The sequence below is a fragment of the Octodon degus genome, unplaced genomic scaffold (assembly GCF_000260255.1).
Source record: "Octodon degus isolate 3935 unplaced genomic scaffold, OctDeg1.0 scaffold00158, whole genome shotgun sequence".
Classification (NCBI taxonomy): domain Eukaryota; kingdom Metazoa; phylum Chordata; class Mammalia; order Rodentia; family Octodontidae; genus Octodon; species Octodon degus.
The window spans coordinates 4,300,029-4,322,715 of record NW_004524734.1 but is presented as its reverse complement, the minus strand read 5'-3'; the positions used below and the strand labels follow the sequence as shown (position 1 = coordinate 4,322,715).

Sequence of the window (22,687 nt, the reverse complement as noted above, 5' to 3'; positions counted from 1 at the left end):
TGAATTGTTTATTTGTTATTTCTCATTTAATATTGTTGGATTATAGTTGAGTTCAAGTAACTGAAATTATAGAAAGCAAAAGCATGAATAATGGAGATTACTCTTCTAATAATTCTGCATCTACCAAAAAACAGCATTTTAGAAAGAAGGAAAATATACACATGTAACTACAGAAGGCACTCCTTTGTCTGCCTGCTTATTCTGGAGACTTCCATACTCCTGGTTTTATACCATTTCCATGTCCAGGCTCATGTTGCGATGAAACAGGATGGAAAAGAACAAGTCAAGCACTTCTTAAGCTCAGACTCCTTTCCTGCACGGAGAGAAAGAGAATATGATGAGGACACTGACCTTATCTGGGAGCTAGTTCATGTGCCAAGAACTTTTACTGTCACCTCTCTGTGTCCTCACTCAGAGAGGAGGGCTTCTTGGCCCTGTTCATCTATAAGGGAACCAAGGCCACATAGCAGAGTTAGTGGGCTCGGGACCCTGGCTTTACCTTGGGCTGTGCTGGCTTTAGAGCTCCAGTAGTACACACAGAGATGACGTGGTGACGGCCTCTGCCCAGGCCACTGCAGAATATTCTGGGGCTTTCCTCTTTCTACTTCTCAGGTTTTGCCCTTCCCCCCTGCTTCTGGTTTGCATTTTTATACCATGTCACAGAGGCATTCTTAGCATACTGAGAACATTTGTTTTGTGCTCCAAGAACAAACCACAACAGACACCAGATAAACAGAAATCTGTGGGCATGCAGTTTGCAAGGTTGGGAAGTCTAAGCTCAGGGGACCCCATTGGCAGAGGCCTTCCTAGTGCATCTTTGTGTAAGCTGAGAGAGAAGAGAACGCATGTACAGCTTCAGCCCTTTGTTAATTGGTGTTAATCTGTGCGTTGGGGCAGAAGCCCCATGATCTAGTCACCTCTCTCCCATAGGCCCCATCTCCCCACACTGCTATGCAAGGGTTGTTTCTGAAAACACCTTCTGGAGGTTCCATTCATACCATCTCATACCCTAAAGAAATTTCCTCATGGGGACACTGCAAAAACACTTGATTAGTGTTGTCAAAGGACTGACTCTGGTCTTGGCCTTTTCAGATAAGATAATGCATCAGTGTTGTATGATTTGTGGAACACTTTCCAAAAACCCGGAGAAGAAATGAGGAAGAAACAGTCTTCAGACACTGAGATGAGGGCTTACTACTGTGGGTCCTCCTTAGCTGGTCCTTTATGTGGTGCATATTCCAGGCATTAGGGCTACCCATCCTCCACGTCTGGTACGCTGCCTAACAGGTGCCAGGGCTGCTGGGCTTGAGCATAGGATGCTGCAACCTCAGCAAGTCAGGACAAGCACGAAGAGACTGTGTCCCCAGGGACAGCTCTGGTACCAGAGCATGGCTTGGCTATAAGGGGCTTTCCCTTTATCTCTTGGAAGGCCTCTCATTGGGAGGTCATTACCCAGGAAAGAGAGTCTCTGTCCTTTGCCAGCCAGCTTCCTGGCTGTTTCCTTCTCTTATCTGAAGCATATTGCTCAGCCCATCTTTTCTGATTTCATTGCTTTCTCTTCATCGTTTCCTTTATTGCACCTACCCTACTACTAAGACTGTAGGTTAGGATGCTGTACACTTTGGTAGAACCAAAAAGAAGCTCTTGTGGTTTAAAAACAAATTATTAGCTAAATGTAAAAATTATACTCTCTTGAAAACACTTAGATGATGGTCTGTGTAGCTTTAAAATTTAAGACACTTTTTGTCCTTTATTGACTACAAAAAAGGAAAAACTATGGCTACTTATACTGGGGAGAAAATTTTTCATCTGTGATATAAATAAGCATTCTTAAGTACAGGAGGGGAAACAAGGTCTGGAGCCCAATCATAATATACATAATGCCAATTTTCATTTTTCGTTACTTGAGTTTTATGGTAAAACATCTCCCTAGGAGTGCCCATGTTATTGTAAGGTTTTGCAAAATCTCTGGCAGGACCATTGTTTATTTAAATCTGTGGAAGGTGATTGTTGGAAGGTGGCCAACCAACTCAAGCTCTGTAACATAGAGCTGGCTTTATATAGGCCTAAAACCGGTCAGCTTTCACTGTACAGAGACTCCAGTGTATACTGGTAAAAAATCACACATGCTCAGAGACCTATTTTCATTAAGTGCTGAAGCTTTTCTGGACTCTGGTGTTAGAAAACAGTCCTTTCAAAGAAAAAAAAATGAGAGGAAATAAAGGAAATAAGAAGAAGAGGGTTTGGAGAGAAGGGATGGAATGGAAAAGAAAAAGAGGGACTACGATACATCTTGAACAGGCAGATTCCCTATGATGAATGTGATTATTATGTCTATCTAAATTGTGCCAATAAACTTAAATTTTAAAAAAAGAAAGAAACATTTCTTTCCTCCTCTCCATTCCTAACACAGAGCCCCTCTTGAAGGACTCCTGGCTCTGCTTTTCTTTTTCAGGCCCCCTCCCTCTCATGTGTCTTTGAATTCTTCTTTGTAGACACAGCTCTCTTGAGTGTCCCAAATTCATGGTCTCACAGTCTTTGTCAGAGTTCAGCTTAAGTAAACATTTGGCTCACCTGTAAAGCAAGGGTGACAATTTGAGCCACCCTCATTTATTTTCTGCTTTAGAAAAGACATTCTAGGGCTGGTGAGATGGCTCAGTAGTCTAAAGCACCTACTTGGAACAAGCTTGGCAAAGCACAGGGACCACGGTTCAATCCCCCAGCACCACATGCCAGCCAGCCCCGCCCCCTGGTGGGCTGAGCTGGCCACACACACACACACACACACACACACACACACACACAATAAATAAATAAATAATTTGAAAAAAAAGAAAAGAAAAGACGTTCTACCTTGGTCATGTATTTTGGACTTGGTATTTTAGGTATGTATTATGAGTCCTTATTAGGACCACCACAGTGGTGACTGTCAACCTTTTTTCTTTGGTCTCCAGGGCATCTGTGGACACAATAGGCATCTTTTCGCCAGAACAGCATGCATACCCAAGATCCCAATCCCGTGTCATGGGTTTGCAGGCCTTCTGAGCCTGCACGCTAAGCTGTCCTCCCATATACAGGCTAGACACTGTTTGCAGGAGAGAGGAAGGGCTTGGGTGGCATTCCTGCCCTTTTATTCATTAAAAGAGATTGTTTTAAACAATAATTGTAGTGGCCTAAGTTCTTTTGTATTTTGAGCACTGCAGTTCAGGCGCCCCTAGAGCAGAGCCTGCCCCACCTGTGTGGCTGTGGTAATGGGCTCATTCGCTCTGCTTTTGCCTCAAGCCTCGCAGAATTCAACAACTATAACTTTTCACAAGTGGGACCTTGGAACTTCAGTTCATCTGCTCTTAGACCTTAAAAATTATATAAATGTGAATAAAAGTTCTAGCTCAGCATTTACTTCTCATTTTCATAGAGCTTTGGTTGAAAACAATTACTTAGTTGAGAAGTTCCCTTTTCTGATTTATTACCAAAGAAAAAATATTTACCTAAAGTCAATAGACCATCCTTTTATTCATTTAATTTTGCAAATATTAGATGAAAGTGTTGTAATATACCTTGAGTATAACAGGAAAAACATCTTCTCTTTGTTTACTTCAACTGAAAGAATTCTTTAGATGCAAAGATCTGTTGCAGGAGCTTTCCTACAAGCCAGAACTCCATGCTTTGTTCTGTGATTATGTTTAGAAAATCATTTCTTTTCCCAGATATTAATCTCTGAAGAGAATTGTGTGACCAGTTAGTGGAGCTGCTTTTGAGCCAGAGAAATCCACCTTAGATTGCTTAAGACCACACTTTTGCTGGGTTAAATAAATGTCAGCAGTATGCCGATGTCAGTCTCTACTTCATACTAACCTTCTCTCCCTCTCGTCTTTTTTTTTTTTTTTTTAAGTAACAATAACTCGATCTTAGCCAGATTTTTGTGCCCTGTGCAGAGGCTACCCCCCTCTTTCCAAACAGCATAATGTCATCCCTGATTTCACCCCCACCTCTAGAAAATGCTGGTGTTTGATTTAAAGGGGATGACGTTCCCGTGTAATTGGGTATGCTAGGGATTTAATGCTTGGAAGCATGTCGTTTGCTTTAAAGACCACATTTAACAAATCATTGTCTGCTTCTGATAATGTTGGGTTATTTGTTTTGGTAAGTGATGGAAGTACCATCTCTCCTCCTGCCCCATCTTCAGGTGATAATCTAGTCTTAGAGAGTGTGAGCTAACAAGTTGCTATTAGAGTTGATTTGTTCCCTAACCCATCCTGTGAATATCAATGCTAACAACAGTGTCTTGTGTTTTTTTTTCTTTTCCCCCCTTTTTTTTCCCGTTAAATCAATGTGCTTTTTACCTATGTGAATAATTATATGTCTAGAAACAGCCATGGAGTGATTTTGCTGTTCTGAATGGGGGAAAGATTAATAGTGACATTTGGAAGGCAAGTATCTTGTCAGATTTTAGATTGTTTAATATTTTGTTCCTTTCTGCATGGCTGTGGCTGTCTATTTTTCTCCTTCGTGAATATCATGCATTCTGCAGGGATGGAGTGATGGGGCTTCTTGCTCAGGGTGTGCAGCTCACACTCATGTCGCCTTTTTTGATGTCTCCCATTGTGAATGACCTGAAGCTGGTCGCCCAGGTCCCCCGTTGTTTTGTGAGAACAGGCGCTTGCGCACCGAGTCGGCCTCCAGCAGCCTTTGCATGCCTTTTTCTGCCTAAGCTCCCACACACTCTCCACCTTTGCTGGGGCTTTTTCTCCCCTTTGATATTTGAGGCAGTGGAAAGAGCCCCTTCTCCTTCTTGTACATTAACAAGGATCTGTTTTCCTGTAGGATTTGCATGCAGCTACAGTTAACCCAGATCCCAGTTTAAAAGAATTTGAAGGAGCAACGCTACGCTATGCATCTTTGAAGCTCAGGTAGGATGCTGGAAATGTCCCCAAGTGTGTGGCTTTTGCTACTCGTATTAACCATAGAACTCTAAGACTAGTTTTCTGTGTTTTGTTCTAGAAATGCCCCTCATGCTGATGATGATGATTCTTGTAGTATCAACAGTGACCCCGAAGCCAAGGTTTGTAAGAATCATGCTTTCAGCAATCAGGTTATTATATTTTTACACCAACATGACTTAGGATAATGGCCCAGTTTTTACAAACCATCAACCCAGAGCCACATAATAAGTAACTAGCCCATGATCCTTTCTCTTTCTTAATCTCCCAGACTTTAAGAAAATCCCTAAACCAGGTTAGCTTTGAGGGTATTTCTGTAACTATCATGACAGCCTGTTTCTCACTATGTCAGTTCTTTGCAAGTGTAATAAATTAACATTACTGCTCCAACAGGCGGGCTTTAGAATCTATTAGACATAGCTGACTCTGCTTGGGGGAGCCTTGGAGAGGAGGCTGGATAGGCGCCGGACAGGCCAGAGTGAAACTCTACCCCCTCCTCTGCTCCAGCAGCCTCAGCATGGTGAAATGGGTTTGCCATCGCTGTTGTAAGCACAGGTTGGAGGTGCTGTTTTAAGGTAAAAGGCGAAGGCTGGCATCTGTGTTCTACTTCTGGGCTTTTGGAAGCCATCATCAGCTTGTGACTGGTGCAATTGTCCACTGCCATGTGCTCAGATGGGCCTCTTATGTGAGGCTTAATGCTACATAGAAACTGTGTTGAAATTTCTAATAATTTGACTTGCATTTGTGTTTTATAACTGGAGTCCAGTGGGATAATAGAGCATGTACCTGGGTTGGGAGCTCTGGCTTATGGGAAGTCCTGCTGTCTTCCTTCTACCTGGGTGGTTCTTGGCTGCCTGGCCCATTGGCACCCTGCTGGGCCTCCCTGTCCTTACTGCCATCCAGTGACTCTTGCTTTCCACTGCCTCTGGGGCCTGGCCGTGCACATGGCGCTGTTTGGGGAGAGGCGTCCATCCTGTGGTATCTCAAGAGGGAGCTGGACTGGTAGCACTGCAGAATATCCAGCAGATACTCTTCCCAGTCTAGGAGCCTAGTACGTCCCGACTAGATGTCAGAGTATGCTGCTAGTCAGCTGTCAGTGGTTTTACATGATCTTTCTTTAAAAATGTTATTTCTTACTCAGGAGGCTGAGGCAGGAGGGGTCCAGGCTAGCCTGAGACACTTAGTGTGGCTCCTGCCTCAACATTAAAAAAAATGCTGAGATGATAGTTTCCTGGTGCCGAGATTGTCTAGGATACAAGAAGCAGTGCAGTAAATGTATTTCGTCGTTGATGGCAATGTGTGTGCAGGTTTATGTGTTATTCTAACCACTTTAACTTTTTTTATTTTGAAATAATTGTAGATCCATAGAAGACTTAGAGAGGCATGTGACTTCCCATATGTCCTTAGTCTTGTTTTCCCTAATATTAACATCTTCATACTCATGGTGCAGTGAAACTAGGTTCACACACACACACACACACACACACACACACACACACAAACGCACGCACGCGTCCTTTTTCTGTTCTACAACTCAAGCTAGGGCCCGGTGTTGCCTGTAGTGAGCTCTTAAAAAATTATTTCACATATTCCTTTCCACAGTGCTCAGGTTTGCTGTTCTTAATTCCAGTGTAACATCCCACTTAATTAATAGCAACATAATCTGTTTAGGCTCCAGTAGCCATGGGGGCAGTTTCCAGTACTGTATAGCAGAGCTACAACTTCATAAAATGTGACCTATTTTAAAATTACAGCTTTGGTAGAGGTTGCTAGAACTATTACCAGCTTTAGGTTTACCCAGGTTTATGGCTTACTGCAAAATTACTTTCTAGAAAGCATGTGATCCCACCAGTGCTATCCTAGAATATGCCTCCTTGTCTATATCCCAGCTCATGTTAGCCTTTGCCATTTGTGTTTGTCTTAGTTTTATTGCCCAGAGCTACTGTCCTCTAAAGCTGAACTTCTTCCCCTCCCTGGTCCCTCCCTCCTTCCTTCAAGGGGCCAGGGAGATGGCTCAGTAGAATAAGCACCTGCCTGGCAAGCGCAAGGGCCTGAGTTCAATCCCCGGTTCCGCAAAAAAAAAAAAAAAAAGCCAACCCAGTAACACATCTTTGGGGCTAGGGTGATGGCTCAGTGGAAGAAGCACTTCCCTGGCAAGCACAAAGGCCTGAGTTCAATCCCTGGTTCCACAAAAAAAAAAAAAAAAAAAGAGCCAACCCCCCTTCCTTCAGTCCCATCCCCAGTGCCCTTTGCATGCTGCGCGGTTGCTGTACCACTGAGCTACAATCCCAGCCCTACAGTTTAATCTTCTTGAAATTATCTTTGAAAGGACATTTCTTATGAAACTTAGATTTCTTATAAGGGAAGTTTTAACAGCTTTCCTCATCACTGGAACAAATATCTGACACCTACAGCCTAAGGGAGGAGAGGCTTATTTTGCCTGCCAGTTTCAGAACTTTCAGACCTGGCATGCTTAGTTGAGTCCAAGACCAGAATGGCATGGTGGAGGGGTTTGGGGCAGGATGGCTGCTCGTGTCATGGTGGCCCAGAGGCAGAAAGTTCAAGGAGGAGGCTGGAGGAGACCTCCACCCGTGCCCTCGGGGACCCACCCAAGCAGCAGCTCCAGTGCAGGGACCCGGATACAGTCGCTTCCACCAGCCCTGTCCCTGAGCTCGTGAGGCTTCAGGGGAGCTTCCAGATCCAAGCCACAACACTATTTCTGTCCACTTTTTAACTGTTTTCCTCTTAACTTAATACCTTTTAGTGCAGTCTTTGTTTTGAAATGACTTTAGATTTATAGAAACTTTTCAAAGATAATATTGAGCTCCTGTATCCCCTTCACCCACTTTCTTGATGTTCTCTTGTTGTGCACTGAGCTTTTATAAGGACAGTCAAAGGACTTTAGGTTCAGTTGCAACCAGAATCACCGAACAAATTCTGTGACCAGAATCGTGGAAAGAGTTAAGTTCATGACCGAAGCACCGCTGTGTATAAATTTAAAGGTACAAAGTGATTTCTCAATATTACATCATCTATAATCAAATTGTAGTTGTTAGAACTAAAAAGTTAACATTGGTGAAAATTAAAATTGGTACAAAACTACCAACTAGACACCTTCTTCTGTCAGCCTTTCTTCTCCTGCCCCTTTCCTGCTCCAGGATCTAACACAGGATGCCTTTATTCCTTGTGTATTTTTAAATTCACAACTATCTGCTATTGTAACCCTGAAAGTTTTTCTCTAAACAGTTCTTTTTCTATTTTGCGTCAGTTTTCCAAAGGAAAAAAAAAATAGCTTAAATATTGCTATATATTCAGCCCTCGTGTAGATCATTGTTTCTGGTGCCTCACTGTTAAGGAGGTAGCTCCTCTGTACCAGGTGTGGGTAGCCAGGTTGCTTGCACTTTGAAATTCCCATTATTTTACTATTGTTCCTTGCCTTCATCCCACTTTAATACTGTAGAACCTGGATTTAGCCCTTTTCCTACTGCATGTGGTATATTGTTGGCCAGATGCATGATTCACACTAAAGTAAAATCAAATTGTAGAAAAATTAATGTTTTGAAAAGCATACACTGGTTCTTTCCTCCTTTGTTAACTCTGCTCCAACTTCTGTAAAAGTGACATTCTGTCACCTGGTGGACAATATTGAAAATTACATTTTAGAGAAATTGGCTACATTGGATTTGTAATCTTAAAATTGGCGAAGCTGGATGTGACACTAAAAATGAAAAGCTAGCTTCTGGGGTTTCTCAGTTAGTGGAAGGGATGACATCAAAGGGGTGTTTCCTGAGGCTGTGACCACCATTATACTGTCTTTCTCTCAGTGTATGCAGAATCATTTTCATGATGCTTGAAAGGAAGTGGTTCTTAGAACATTTTCTTTGAAATAGACAATAAAAGAGATGAGTAGGAAAGCTTACACTGTCTCAGCTGTCTCCTTCTCTGGGCTTCAACTTGCTCATCTGTGAAGTGCTTACGTCATGTTAGAAGCCACTTCCGGTTCTGCGAAGTTGGGAGATTGCAGATGAAATGTAGCATCCTGACGTATAACATCCAGGAGCGGCTTAGCTCTGTCTGATCTACGTGCAAGTCTGGAGGAGGAAAAAGATGGGCCTTGAACCAGGGCAGCCGGGAGACTGCGAAGCACACACTCCACAGCCACCATGTGGTCAGGTGCCTTCCTACAGTTCTCTTGCAAACACAAAGCATCACAATTACCTCCCCATACTATAGGTAAGAAATTGATTTTGGTTTTTTCCTTTGGTACCAGGGATCAAACTCAGGATCTTGCGCTTGCCAGGCAGGCACTTATGCTGCTGAGCTGTCTCCCCAGCAAGAAACTGTTATTCAAAAAAAATTTTTTTTTTATTTATGTATTTGGTACAAGGTCTTGCTATGCAACTCAGACTCGTAGTGATCCTCCTGTCTCAGCCTCCCCAGCGCTGGGATTATAGGCATGCATCACCACACTGGTCTCGGTGGCCGGCTCGGCACAGAGCCGGCAGGGCATACAGTATCAGGGATCGAACCCGGGTCCTTGCACTTGCCAGGCAGGCACTTAGACCATTGAGCTATCTCCCTGGCCCAAAGAAACTGATATTTTAAAGAGATTAAATGATTTATTTTGTCACACAGTATGATAAACCAGTAATTGGTAGAAGTGGAAACTGGTACTCAGAAGTCCCATGCCTGTGCCTCCCAAGCCCAAGGCAGTGCTGCACCCACCTTTCTGACCTATTGGTTCCTTTGGCTTCCATCTGGGGGTGAGTAGCAGAGTTTTTGGAAGTAGGAATGGGTGCGGGGACTGGGGGGTCATTGTTTGAGGTTGAATCCCTTCAAGTACTCCTCCTGACTCATGAGGTCCAATCCTTTGGATGCTTCTCAGTTCAGTCTGGGGAGGGACAAGTTTTGCATTTCTCCTGAGCTCTCTGGTCATGATAGATAGTGCTGCAGGCCTACAGCACTGATTTTGAGTAACAACATTATAAAGCTGGCTCTGTGCCAAAATAAGTAATCATTTTTGCATGTCTTCTGCAGAGATTCGACACAGTCTTTCTCCACAGTATCTTCAGGTTCTTTCATGCCCATTGGCAAGCAGTGCTCAGCTGCTTAGAGATTTCTCTTACCCAGGCCCTGCAGTTTATGAAAGCTTCCCTTGCTTTCTTAGTCGCTCAGATGGAGAGAAAGGGGAAGAGGTAGATACCAATCTGTTAGTGGTTTGACAGAGAAACTTTCCAAAACAAATGGTGGATGAACAGGAGATTCATGTATTCATTCATCTGGAAGCCTAATTTATCTGAGGCCTCCCTTGGTTCCTATTAACATAGATTTTCATGAAGTAATTATGTTAGCAGGGTACTGATGAAATTAGCACTAATAGATAAACAGGAAGTAGTAGGAGTATCTTTTTCTCATTCAGATTTATTTCTGGTCTGAATAGCAAATGCATAATCATTAATTAGCATTTATATAGAATTTAATAGCTGCACATAGTACTTGTAATTGATTTTTATGCATGTGGTTTAGGTTATTTTCCAGAAATTTTTATCCATGGGAGAAGTTTGGATTTGATTTACATTGCTGATTCATTAATTGAATCAAAAACATGTATTGAATGGTTAATACTGAAGGAGTACACATGCTTAATGCGTGGCATAATGGTTAAGAATGTGGGCTCTGGACACAGACTGCCTGTATTCAAAGTCAGGCTCTGCAGCTTATTAGCTGGGTGACACTGGGTAAGTTATGTGGCCTCGTTTCCTCAGTGTAGAATGAGGGTAACAATAGTCACATAGCTATTGTGAACAGTGGGTAGATATATTATAAACGTAAGACACTGTATATGCCAGCTGCTTGGAACAATCCATAGCACATAATAAGCAATCTTTCGGCATCAATCATTCTTAGCATTTCTACTACAGAGGGGAACAGTCATGGGCCCTGGCTTCAAGGAACAGGCAACAGACAGGCAGTGCATGCACTGTGCTGAGCGAGTGTTCAGCCATGCGGTTCCTCTCTAATCCACAAGGGGGCAGCTGAGCCTGGAAGAGCCACTTCCAAGATGGCTGCTGCTCGGGGCTCCTCTCAGATGGTGTGCCATCTGCCAGGGACTCTCTTTGTGGCCTGGGCTCCTGGCATTGTTGCACTCTGGGTAGGAAGGAGCTTCTCATAATCCCGTCAGTGAGAAAAGTCTCTTAAAAAATGGCATTGCCTCAGTTCCACCGTGTTCTGCCAGTCAGAACAGCACAACCCAGATCCAAGAGGTGGGGAAAGGGACACCAGCTTCTGATGGGACAGTGACATGATCACAGGCAGGGGGCCTCATTGCATCACCTTTGGAGGCACAGCCCATGTTTAAGTCATTCCCATGTGCCAGTCACTCAACATAAGTCACCTTAGTAAAGGGCAGCATATGTCAACATGGTTCTATCAAGAAACCAAGGCCTAATTGGGCATGGTGGTGCTTGCCTGTAATCCCAGCTCTTTGGGAGGCTGAGACAGGAGGATCAAATCTGAACTCTGTCCAACTTAGTGACTTAGTAATACCCTGTTTTAAAATTTAAAAAATAGGGGCTGGTGAGATGGCTCAGTGGTCTAAAGCACCTACTTAGAACAAGCTTGGCAGAGCACAGGGACTGCGGTTCAATCCCCAGCACCACATGCCAGCCAGCCTGCCCCCTGGTGGGCTGAGCTGGCCACACACACACACACACACACACACACACACACATAAATAAAATAATTACAAAAACAAAACAGTATTTAAAAAAAAATTTAAAAAATAAAAATGAAATGGCTAGGAATGTCACTCAATGTGACAGGCCTGTGTTTAATTCTTGTGCTGCCAAAGAAAGAAAACAAAGAGAGAGGAAAGAGAAAGGACCAAGCCAGGGCCCAGACGAACGCTGAGTGTACAGAGGCCTGGCTGAACGAGATTTGTCCTCTTCCACATAGTTTTTGAGTTGGCGTTCACACAGAGGAAATTAGGATCCTGTCCACTTCAGGAGTGGAAGGGGAGACACACAATGACCCGGGCATGCACAGCTGGCTAAGGAAGAGGAGCCCTCACAGCCAAGCATCTGACCCAAACCAGCGAGATTTTCACCAAGTGGTGCTGACAGTCACCACAATAGGCCTGAAGTCTCATTTTTGCCCCTCAGCCAAAACTGTTTTTCCTCTCTATTTGCCAACACAGACACAAACACAGTGCTGTGTTCCTGGAAGAACTGTGGCTTCCTTTTCCTTGTAAATGTCTGGTCACTAACATCCCCAAATGAGCAGTCGAGGAATTGGCAACCATGTGTGAGTCTCCGAGTTCTGAAGGGCACTGTTGAGCAACTGCGCTATACGCCAACTCTTGGCAGCTGGGCCTGGTGGCTGGCAGATGCCTGGAAGGGCTAATTAAGGAAAAGCAGGCCTCTTCCTGCAGGAACTCGGCAGGGAACAGGTGAGGTGGTGGGCAGCAGCCAGCAGCCGTGGCAGCCCTGGGTCCTGAACTGGCCTGGACAGCAGCTGTGTGATCCTGGCAGAGAATTCTGGGCCCTGGACAGTCCCCAGAGTGGGCAGACTCTGACAAACATAACAGGTGTGGGTCCTCTAGGAAGGCCTGGGGTCCTGCACCTGGCTTTCCAAAGCTCCTTGCAAAACAGCCAGCACATCCCAGTCCTTGTTCCCAGGCCAGTTACCTCAGAACTTAACGCAAGACATTAGGGTTTTGGTAGTAATGAAAATATTTCTTGTTTATTTGCAAAGAATAAAACTGATAAAGAGATAATAGTTCCTCTTACCAGAGCATTTGGGTAATTTCGTCATCAAGCCATTTCTGCAGCCGTCCCTTGCTCCCACTGCACCTCCTTCAGTGTGTGAGGCCCTGTTGCTGAGCCTCAAAGGGCCGGGCCTGAGCTCTGCCCCGGCTCTGTGCTTAGGAGGAAATTGCTTTCGTAGCCAGGCTTCTGGGTTTTCATCTCTAAGCTGACCCCAAGAGTGAGAGCTCTCAACATTCATCTGCAGAGAGTCATCTGGTCCTTTGGTATGTCTTTTTCAACAGTGATTAGAGCAAGGCGATCAGCCTGGAGAGAACACAGTGCAGTAATACAACAGAGAAAATGGTACCATCATTTCAGAATGATGCTGACAGTGTGGCTGCAATTAAAGCTGATAACTTGGAACTGCATGTGGCATTTCAGTAGCTTCCTATTGAAGGTGACTTGGAGGCACTTCACTAAGCAGTTACTCATGAATAATTTCAGTTGGCTTTAAGAGATCGTTAGACAAAAGTTCACTTCATTAAAACCATGTCTTGCTGTTGGGCCAACATGGTCTTCACTCAGATCTCTAGCCAAACATTGCTTCATCCGCCCTTTGCCGCTGGCATCAATCTGAAACATGTCACTTCGGATTCCGCCGTAGTCCGGGGTTCTCTCCCAGACTGGCTACTCAGACCCCCTGTCTGCAGCCCCTTTCTCAGTGGTCAGTTCCAGGGGTGACTCATCATGAGAGCTGGGAACTGCGCTCGTGTGAGCGGCCCATGGAACCAGGGGCCAAGAACCTCTGGTTTCAGCGCCTTTTCTTTTCCTGAGGGCATGGGAGTTAGACGTTTAGATGAGCTCTGCAGCAGCTGGAGCTCACAAAGGCATTTGTGGAAAGGGCTTTTCTCCTCTCCACCGGTGTGTCACTTAGCAAGTAGAGCAAAATGCTCTTCCCATTCATCAGTCCTGCTTCATGTACTCTTAAGCATCCCTGCCACGTCTTGGTTGAGATCTAGAAACAAGAGAAGGAAGCCACCCCAGCACCCCCAGACCTTTAGCATCCAGCAGCCTAAGCACACGCAGGGAGAAGGAAGCTCACATTTCCCCAGTTCTAGCCCTGCCCTGGGCACTCACACGTAACAGCTCTTCTGTCTGAGTGTCCAAGCAGCCCTGCACAGGTGGCCAAGTTCTTTCCATTGTAGAGGTGTGGAATTTGGGATTCAGGGAACTTAAGTAGCTTTCCTGCAATCAGTGGGCTGCGAGATGGGTGATTAAACTGGGTGGAAGGGGGACACACGCTCAAGCCCACAGTCTTCCTGAAATAATGGTGATGGCAGGGGCATCCATGAGTGTGAGAGGGCACAGGTGCACAGAGGTGGCCTCGGGGCCTTATCAAGCTGGTCTCCGTCTCCCACCCCTGTAAATGATGGTGGGGAGACGTGACCTCACTGTTCTCCCAGGAGTCCTTGGGGATACCTGGTCTCCCTTCTCGCTGAGCAAGCTGGGGCACAGTTAGGGACCGGCCCAGGTCTCCTCACTGGCACACAGGGGAACAGATGTGAATCCCAGTGCTCGGCCACAGCTCTGATTCGCGGGCTCTTCTTCCCAGTTGTATGGATCCCTTCCTGGGCCCGTCAAGCACATGGTTGGTTTGTGCCTGGGATTCTCTAAGGCTCGCTGTGGCAGGCGTCCTCTATCATAAGCTCAGGTTCACCGGAGGACAGGCAACTATTTAAAGATTAAGAGGAAAGATAAATACGGTTTCTCATATATGGATGGTTTGTTTGTTTCGGGTTTTTTTAGTAGCATTCCCAAGCAGCCAGATTACAGTGAATGACAAAAGAGAAAACTGCCAGAGTTGTTACCCCCAATGCAGGCGGAAAGACTGTGAAGTGGGGGCTGAAATTTCTAGCCCCAGTTCTGTCGGTGAAGGGCTGAGTGACATTGAGGAAATCACTGAACCTCTCTGGCCTCCACTTTTTTCCTGCTTCTATAAAATGAGAGGATGCTGGCACCTAGTCTGGAAATCTTCAGCGTTACGATGAGGCTCAAATCAGATGTGTTTCGAGATCCTTTGACTGCTCTTTGGACCTGTCTAACACACGATGTGATTATTGTATCCAATCTTTTTTGAGACAGAGCCTCACTGTACATTTTAGGCTGGCCTTGAACTTGCGGAGTAGCCCAGGCTGGCCTCAGACTTGCAGTGATCCTCTTGCCTGAGCCTCCCCTGTGCTGGGATTATAGGCATGTGCATACCACACTCAGCCAGGTTTTCTTTACAAGATTCCGATGTGATAGTTCCCTATGGCCTTGCCATTGGTGATGCATTTGGGCTGGTTGGGCTGCCCTGTGCATGGGGCCCTGAAGGTGCTATGGGTTTCATTCAGTCCAGGTCTGTGTGATCCCTAAGTTCAGCACCGCTCCTAACCTGTGAGCCTAGAAACCATTTATTTATTTATTTATTTATTTTTATTTATTTATTTATTTCGGGGATTGAACTCAGGACCTTGTGCTTGCCAGTCAGGAGCTTATACCTCTGAACTGTCTCCCCAGCCCTGGAAACCATTACTTTAGTACATAGACTGTTTAAGCATGTATAGCCTGAGTTAAGTAACATGAGCTTTGCTCCTCAGATCTTAGAAAAATGCGAAGAAAGGAAAGTATACGGTGAAATACTGTGAACAGCTTTAATCTGACTTCCAGCCTGGAGACAGTGAGGGTGTGAACGAAGACTCACCTGCATGCTCGTGGGGCTGCGTGTGCCTTGAAATGCTGTTTTGACTCGTGGCATCGAGTGGGTGTGTGTTCCCCTTGAGCCTCAGGTGAAAGTACATTTGGGGAAAACCCTCGTCAGGTCTGATTTCCATGGTCCCTGTCCAGAATGGAACAGAGGCATGTCAGAGTTGAGTGGGCCAAGGCTGGCCTCCCTCAGGCCTCTGGCTAAAGCCCAGTCTGCTCTAGTCCTTTTATGAGTATTCCTTGAGATTAAAGTTGCCCCATTTTACAGGAAAGCCCGGACTGACTGTGTGCTCCTCGATGGGCCCCTTCCCCTGGGCATTTTCCTTGGTTTTCAGTGTCAGGAACAGCTCCCTGCAGTGACCAGTTATTACTAAACTCCTACTGAAGGGACAGGCTGTTGATAAAGGGTACAGTATGGGCCCAGGAGAAACCTAAGTGGCATAAGCACCTGCCTGGCAAGTGCAAGGTCCCAAGTTCGATCCCCGGTATCACACACAAAAATAATGATAAAAATAAAAAAATGCAGGGTGGAGCAACTGTAAAACATCACCTCAGAGTGTACTTTTCCTGTTCCTAGTAGGCCTGCACTTACTCTATAGAGCATGTTTCTTTCCCCACCTTTAATAAATGTAAGACCTTTAAAAAAAAAAACCCAGGGGCCGGGGAGATGGCTCAGTGGAATAAGCGCTTCCCTGACAAACGCAAGGGCCTGAGTTCAATCCCAGGTTCCGGAAAAAAAAAAAAAAAAAATTAAAAAAACCCCAATCTTTTATTGGCTTAATAAAAAATTATTGAGGGAATATTAACACAAGAAGTTCTGAATTCTCGAGGCACAGGATCCTATTTTGGAGTGCCATTATGGGCAAGATTCTGTCATAGTCCTCTGGACTTCTTTGAGGACTTCTCCCGCCAGAGACCCTGCCAGGAAGTCAGCTGAGTGATGAAGTGGAGACTGCCCTTTCCCCCAGCGGGGCTGTGCATACGTGTGTCCTCTTTTCCATGCTGGAATGTGAGCGAGCTCCTGTCCCCTCCCTCAGGACAGAAAGACTCTTCCCAAAACAATTCGAAGAACAAGCACTGCCATAGGCTGGGCTTTGCACTCAGCATCATAACCTAGGTTAGGGTAAATCTAGGGGCTTTCTGGTCCAGTCTTCACTGCAACAGGAAGGTCCGCCAAGGCAGGCCAGCCAGCATCTTGTTGCACCACGGCCCCTGCCAGAGGACTCTGCCTTACTCTCTTCCCCTTCCGTGCTTGGTGTTAGCACTATGCAGAGTCCCTGTGCAGTGCCAGCACCTCCAGCGCTCAGTGGATACCTTGGGTGAGGACCGCTTTGGGTTGGTGTGTTCTCTGCACTCATTCATTCAAGTATTTTTCTTTTGTTTTTTTTTTTTTTGTTTTTGTTGTTGTTTTTCTTTTTCTGTTTTGAAAGGTTTTTGTTTTGTTTTGTTTTGATTGAGATAGGGTTTCACTTTGTAATTTAGGTTGTAAATTAGGTCACTTGAATTCCCTATGTAGCTCAGGCTGGCCTTAAACTCACGCTGACCCACCTGCCCAGCTTCCCAAGAGCTGGATTATAGGTGTGTGCCACCATGCCCAGCCTCTTGCAAATACTTGCTCATTCTTCTCTGAAGAAATTGATTGGTGTTTTTGTTGGTGGTGGTGGTGTTTTGTTTTATTTTGTACTGGGGATTGAACTAAGACCCTTGTGCCTGCCATGCAGGCACTTATACCCCTGAGCTATCTCCCAGGCAAGAAACTGATCTTGATCCTCTTTTCTTTGCAATTTGCAGCACAGAGCTTATTTGGCTTCCTTTTTTCTGGAGGTGACTCCTCTCTGCATACTGTACATTTTTTTGTTGGAGTAAAAATTAATGATTAGCTATCAGGCGCTAGCTGAGTGCTTGGGACTCACCTATCTGTGTGGATCTGAAGAAAGAACACCCACAGGGACCCAGCCTTGACGCATGTGGAGAGCAAATGGAAGGGGAAGCCCGGAGAGCCCCATGCTCCTCCGTATTTGTGGTTCTCGGGCTGTGAATGGGTCACTTCCTGTTGATAGAGCTTGAAAGTCAAGCAAAGAGTCCGTGTAGGTCTGAGCTATACCCAGAACTGCAGTGCGACAGAGCCAGGACTGGTGGGAAATACAGCCCGGAGTTCCTCATCCTCCTTCTGGACTCTTCCTGCTCCTCACCACAGCTACTCCCTGCCCACCTACAAGTCTGTGTTGATGCTTGCTCCCGTTCCTGCTTGCTTCCTTCCTCCTTGTGCCACACTACCATCTCAAGGTGTCGTGACAGTCTACGGCTATACCACCCTGAATGTGCCCAATCTCGTCAAGGTGTCATGACAGAACTGAACAGTCCCTCCCCTCAGACTCCTAAGAGCTGTGGCCATGCAGCTTGCCCTCGGTCCCTCCCCCAGCTCCCCTCAGAGTCTTGGGACCTTCAGCGTTACACCAGTCTTGCTTAGCCTTAGAAGAGTTTCTAGCATCTGGAGCTCCTGGGCTTCTTGAGTGCCCCTCTGTGCATCTCTCACAGCATCTGTGTACACACGTGTGCACACATATGGTCGTGCTGAGACTTGGGCGTGGTACCATCTCAGAACCAAAAGCAGCTGTGAGTCTACTTGGACCAAAGCTGTTTGCTCAAATGGAAGCATAAACTGTACTTTTACAACTACACCAGCCAACTTGGGCTGAGGAACAAGTGGGAAGTGACTGTCCCAGGAACTCAGCTCATATTTCTCAAGCAGGCCTGCCAGTGTACATGTACTCTGCTTTCTTGTGAGAAGAGTCCACAGAGGCCTCATCAGTCAGTCAGTCTGTCTGTCTGTCTTGTCTTTGTGTCTTCAGGTCAAGTCTGATGTTACTTAGATTCCTCAGATGTTTTTCATCACTACATTAGATCTTACCCTTTGTTTTAGTCTAGCTGAAAATAGTCTGCTTTTTAGCGTCACACACACACACACACACACAGGATGAGGGCAAGCTCCTGTACTGAGAGGCCTTTAGCTCCTCAGGCCCCATCACGCCTGCGGCTGCACTCACTCAGGGCAGGCATCCAGCCTTGTTAGCAGTGAGCAGCTCTGAGGAATGCTCTAGGGCCTTGGGTTTACTCATCTGTGAAATGAAGTGGTCGGGTTCTGGGGTCCCCAGGGCCCTGTGTTCAGCCTCTGCACTGTGGTTAGATGCATCAGTCAGTCGGAGTAGAATTCGAGGAGTCAGCTCTAGGAACACACGTGTCATAAATGCTCATTAGTGCTGGTAACTGCCATACTTTTAATTGAGGTCTTTCTGGGTCTTCATACATTATGAGTGTTTTGAGCTGGCTTTAGACACGTGGTGAAAAGTTGCAGTTTTCTCATTTCTTGGAAAGTAGTGCAATAAAACCTTTCTTATACACCAACATTAAAAAGTACAATGAGCCTGGAGATGGCGATCATGATAGCTCAGGTGTAGCCACATGCCTGTGCCAGGGGTTGCTCTACTCCTGGCTTTGCCTGTGTGAACACACTCAGCCTGCATGACCATCGGGCCAAGGCTACAGATCAAACCCTTGTGTTGTGTAATTTAGAGCCAGTGTGGGAGAATGACTGACAGCAAGACACACAGGCGGAATACAGCGCACTAGGTAAAAATGCTTGTGGAGACGGAACAGGAGGAGGCTGGGGAGGCCTGCAGCATTCAGCCATGGACAGAGGGGCCCTGGGGTGTTGCCCTCAAGCAGGATGTGAGATGGGAAGTAGCAAGATTGTGGAGGGAGAGCCACATGGCCCAGTGGCCTGTACTAAGGGATCAACCTGGGGCTAAGGGGGTGACCAGAGTGGGCAAGGGTGGACCAGTATATTTGTGAAGGGGTTGGAAATGTCCTAAGAGATCTTTCAGCCCAGGTCTTTTTCCTTTCCCTCTTCTCAGCTGCCCCCTTCCCACTGTCCTCTGTCAGGTAAGAAAAACAGCCCAGGTGACTTCATCAGGCGACTTCCTAAAGGTTGCCACTTACTAGCAGCACAAGGACAAGAACCCTTCTCTGGCCTACAAGGCAGTACACCAAGATCCAGAAAGCTTAGGAGTAACTGAATCCCCTGCCCTCCTTGCCCTGCCCTTCGATGAAGGACAGCCGCTCGTGATCATTGTCACTCACAGGAGTCACGTTCTGTCAGCGCTGAAAGAGAACAGGAACAGAAGTGTTGCTCTGAGGGGAGGTCGCAGGCTAGGTTCCTGTGGGCCTCTAGTCGTCTCGCGCCTTGTCAGCAGATCAATACATAACTTGTTTCACCCCATGTCCTATGTGCTCTTGCTGCTTTGACGTTGAACGTGTGGCCAGCGGCCCTGTAACACATGCCTGAGTGATGCAGCTAAAGTGTTTTTCTTCACAGGGCATGCCATGGCCTTCTTGTGCTTAGCAGCGCTTTAACATGATCTCTGCGGGTCATTTTAAAAGTAAAACTGTCACCCAAATCATGAAATATGAAAGATAGGACGTTAAATGACTGTGGAAAGGGCACTTGCTAACTGGGGATAGTGGCACATGCCTGTAATCTTCACACTTGAGGAGGCTGAGGCAGGAGGATCATAGATTTGAGCCTAGCCTGGGCAGTGAAGAGATTATAGCACAGTGCCAACTGAATGTGTTTGTACTTGAGCTGTCCAGCCCAAGGACTATATTTAAGAGCCAGGTGGCATCATGGGTAGTGATGTCATCTGCTAGGATGCTTTCTAGGGGAGAAGATCAGACATGGTCCGTATTGCTTCACATAGTGCCGAGAGAGCATGCTTGTGGCAAGCTCTTACTTAAAATGATAGTCTTGCTTATAAGAATATTGCATCTGTGCTTCTTAGCTCTGAGGTTGAGCTATGGGACTGCCCCCCGCCCGTGGTGTCCCAGGTCTGACCGCCCCCGCTCCCCCAGGCTCACAGATTCCACCCATCTCCTGCTGCAGCCTCTCTGCTCTTTCTTGCGGCTCAGTGTCTCCCCTGAAGCTCACGTGACTGTCAAGCCTATGGAAGTAAAATGTTCCACTTTACGCACCGAGCTCTGATATGCACGGTGGGTTTCCTCGGTGCTTACTCTGCAGATAACAAATCTCAGCTCTGCCACAGCAGAGACATAATTTGTAGTGTAAATCAGCCATGTGGACGTGAGAACTTGCCTCTCCGTCTCCTAAGACTCCTGCAGGGAAAAACTAAAATACTACTCACACTTTCAAGGAGTAAGAATGGCCTCCCAGGAGCACAGACATCTGCTGCTTCCCAGCAGGAGTAGAAGCTAGATCCTGCCTGCAGCTCGTTGGCCTCCACTTCCCTGGACTCTTAGTCTCTGAGAGGGGGATGGGAACCTGGTGTTCCTGTCGCCCACTTAGCTTTGGTTGGTGTGTGAGCATGTCTGACAGCAGATTCACTCATTTGCTTTTGTGCGACATGGTCCCTGTCCCAGCAAGAGAATTTCCTCGGTCACTTCCAGAGCACAGCTGTGGAGGGCTTTGCAGCAACGCAGAGCTGTCCTGGGCCTTGCCTGGGAGGAGCTGGCTCTGGGGCTTGGAAGAAGGGATGTGAGAAAGGCCCTGAATCACACTGCCGGGTGTCAAGTTTAAGAAGTCTCTCTAGAGAATAGGAATGTAGCTTAGTGGTAGAGTATGACCCTGGGTTCAAGCCCCAATGCCCCTAAAAGGAAAGCATCTCTTACTTTTGAAGTTTTTAATGGTTTAACAAAATACTGAGTTCTCCACTTGGCTCATGTTGCTTGGGTTCTTGTAGGAATAGTTGGATTATACTCCCTGAAGGCTCGGTGGGCCTTCCAGGGACCTACCTGAGGAGTGGGTGAACTCAAAAATCTCAGTGACCACTGAAGCTCAGGGACTGTATATGACACAGAGACAAAGGAGCTGGCATTGTGACAATGGATTGACCCAGATCCTGTGGATACCTAGAAAGGAAACTGGCACAGAAGTCTGCTTGGGCACACAGCTCCGGCATACAGCTGGGTGCCAAGCACAGATCACAAATGAGCTGCGTGAGGGCTGGGTTACAGCCAGCGCGCAGGATCGCGCAGGATCCCCCCCTCTGCCCTCGGGCCTATTTTGAGAATCCCACCAGCTATTATAGATGGCACTTCTGGTAAGCCAGCCGGGGTAGGACTAGGTACCAGGCAGGGTCACCCCCACATGAAGAACTGGGCCTCTGGTCTACTACAGAAGCACTTGGAGTCAAACATGTTACCCAACCGCATTAGTGGGTCCATGACTGGCTAGATGACTGTTTGTGACTTTTATATTTCTATACATGACTTACATGAAGATTTGTTGATAACTTAGAGCAAATAATAATAATAAAAGGTCGCACGTCAGCTACTTACCATATGCCACCCCAAGCATTTCAGTTCTGCAATACCACTTATCGCTCCTCAGTATTCCCTAGAAAAACAACGCAACTGTTGCCATTTCACAGATTAGAAAACTGAGGCGCAGGCCAGCATATTATCTGGCCCTGTGGCCTCAGACTTAAGTTTGGAGCTGTGATTCAAACCCAGGTGCTCTGGCTTCAGAGCTGAAGCTACATATGTTTTGTTACTGCTGGAGTAAGACCAGCTGTTCCCTGGGGTTGCTGCCTCTGCTCCTTGGTTGCAGCACCGCCTGAACACCACAGGCTGATGTCCCCCTCTGTGAACTGCACATAGTGATCCACTTGAGGGTGAGACGCTGCGGCTCTTGTTTTCTGTACGACCTCAGGCAGTACAGCCGTGCTCTCTGCACCTCAGTTTCTCTTAGAGGAAACAGGAGACATGCCATGGTCGCCGTGGTGGCTGTGGCAACCTGTTGTGCCAGGTGTTAGCAGGAGCATAGCATCCAGAAAGTGGCCTGTGAGTACCGGTGCTCACGCTTCTGCCTGCCTGCCAATCTAGGCTCTTGAGTTTTGCATATAAAATACTCAGCCCTCAATAAATGGTCACTGCTGGTATAATGATGACCATTACATGATTATCAGATTACGAGTGTCTAAAATGAAAGGCAGGGCCGGCCAGATAGCTCAGTGGATTAAAGCGCCTGCAAGCAGGCACAGGGGTCAGGGGTTCTATTCCTGGGCCTGCCATGCTAGCTCCGCCCCCAGGGCACTCTGAGGCGACTATTGAGACTGGACATGGTGGCGTGCACCTGTAATCCCAGCTCTTGGGAGGCTGTAAATGGGTGGATCACTACAAGTCCGATCTAGACCCCGAACACCCTGTAGACCCTTCCCTAAAATACTACTACTACTACTACTA

General features: G+C 46.4%; 1 protein-coding gene across 17 annotated transcripts in view; it reads left to right on the top strand.

Moving 5' to 3' along the window:
• Window positions 1-22,687, top strand: part of Apbb2 (amyloid beta precursor protein binding family B member 2) — a 359,894-nt gene that overhangs the window by 256,407 nt on the left and 80,800 nt on the right. For 11 of the 17 annotated variants that reach the window (XM_023702774.1, XM_023702779.1, XM_023702776.1 and 8 more), the window contains 3 exons: window positions 4,368-4,430; window positions 4,825-4,910; window positions 5,002-5,062. The exons of 1 other annotated variant lie outside the window; for it this stretch is intronic. In XM_023702774.1, coding sequence (XP_023558542.1) covers window positions 4,368-4,430; window positions 4,825-4,910; window positions 5,002-5,062 — 210 coding nt within the window. The remainder of the gene's footprint in view (window positions 1-4,367; window positions 4,431-4,824; window positions 4,911-5,001; window positions 5,063-22,687) is intronic. 5 more of the 17 variants (XM_023702786.1, XM_012517247.2, XM_012517246.2 and 2 more) reach the window with 1 other exon arrangement.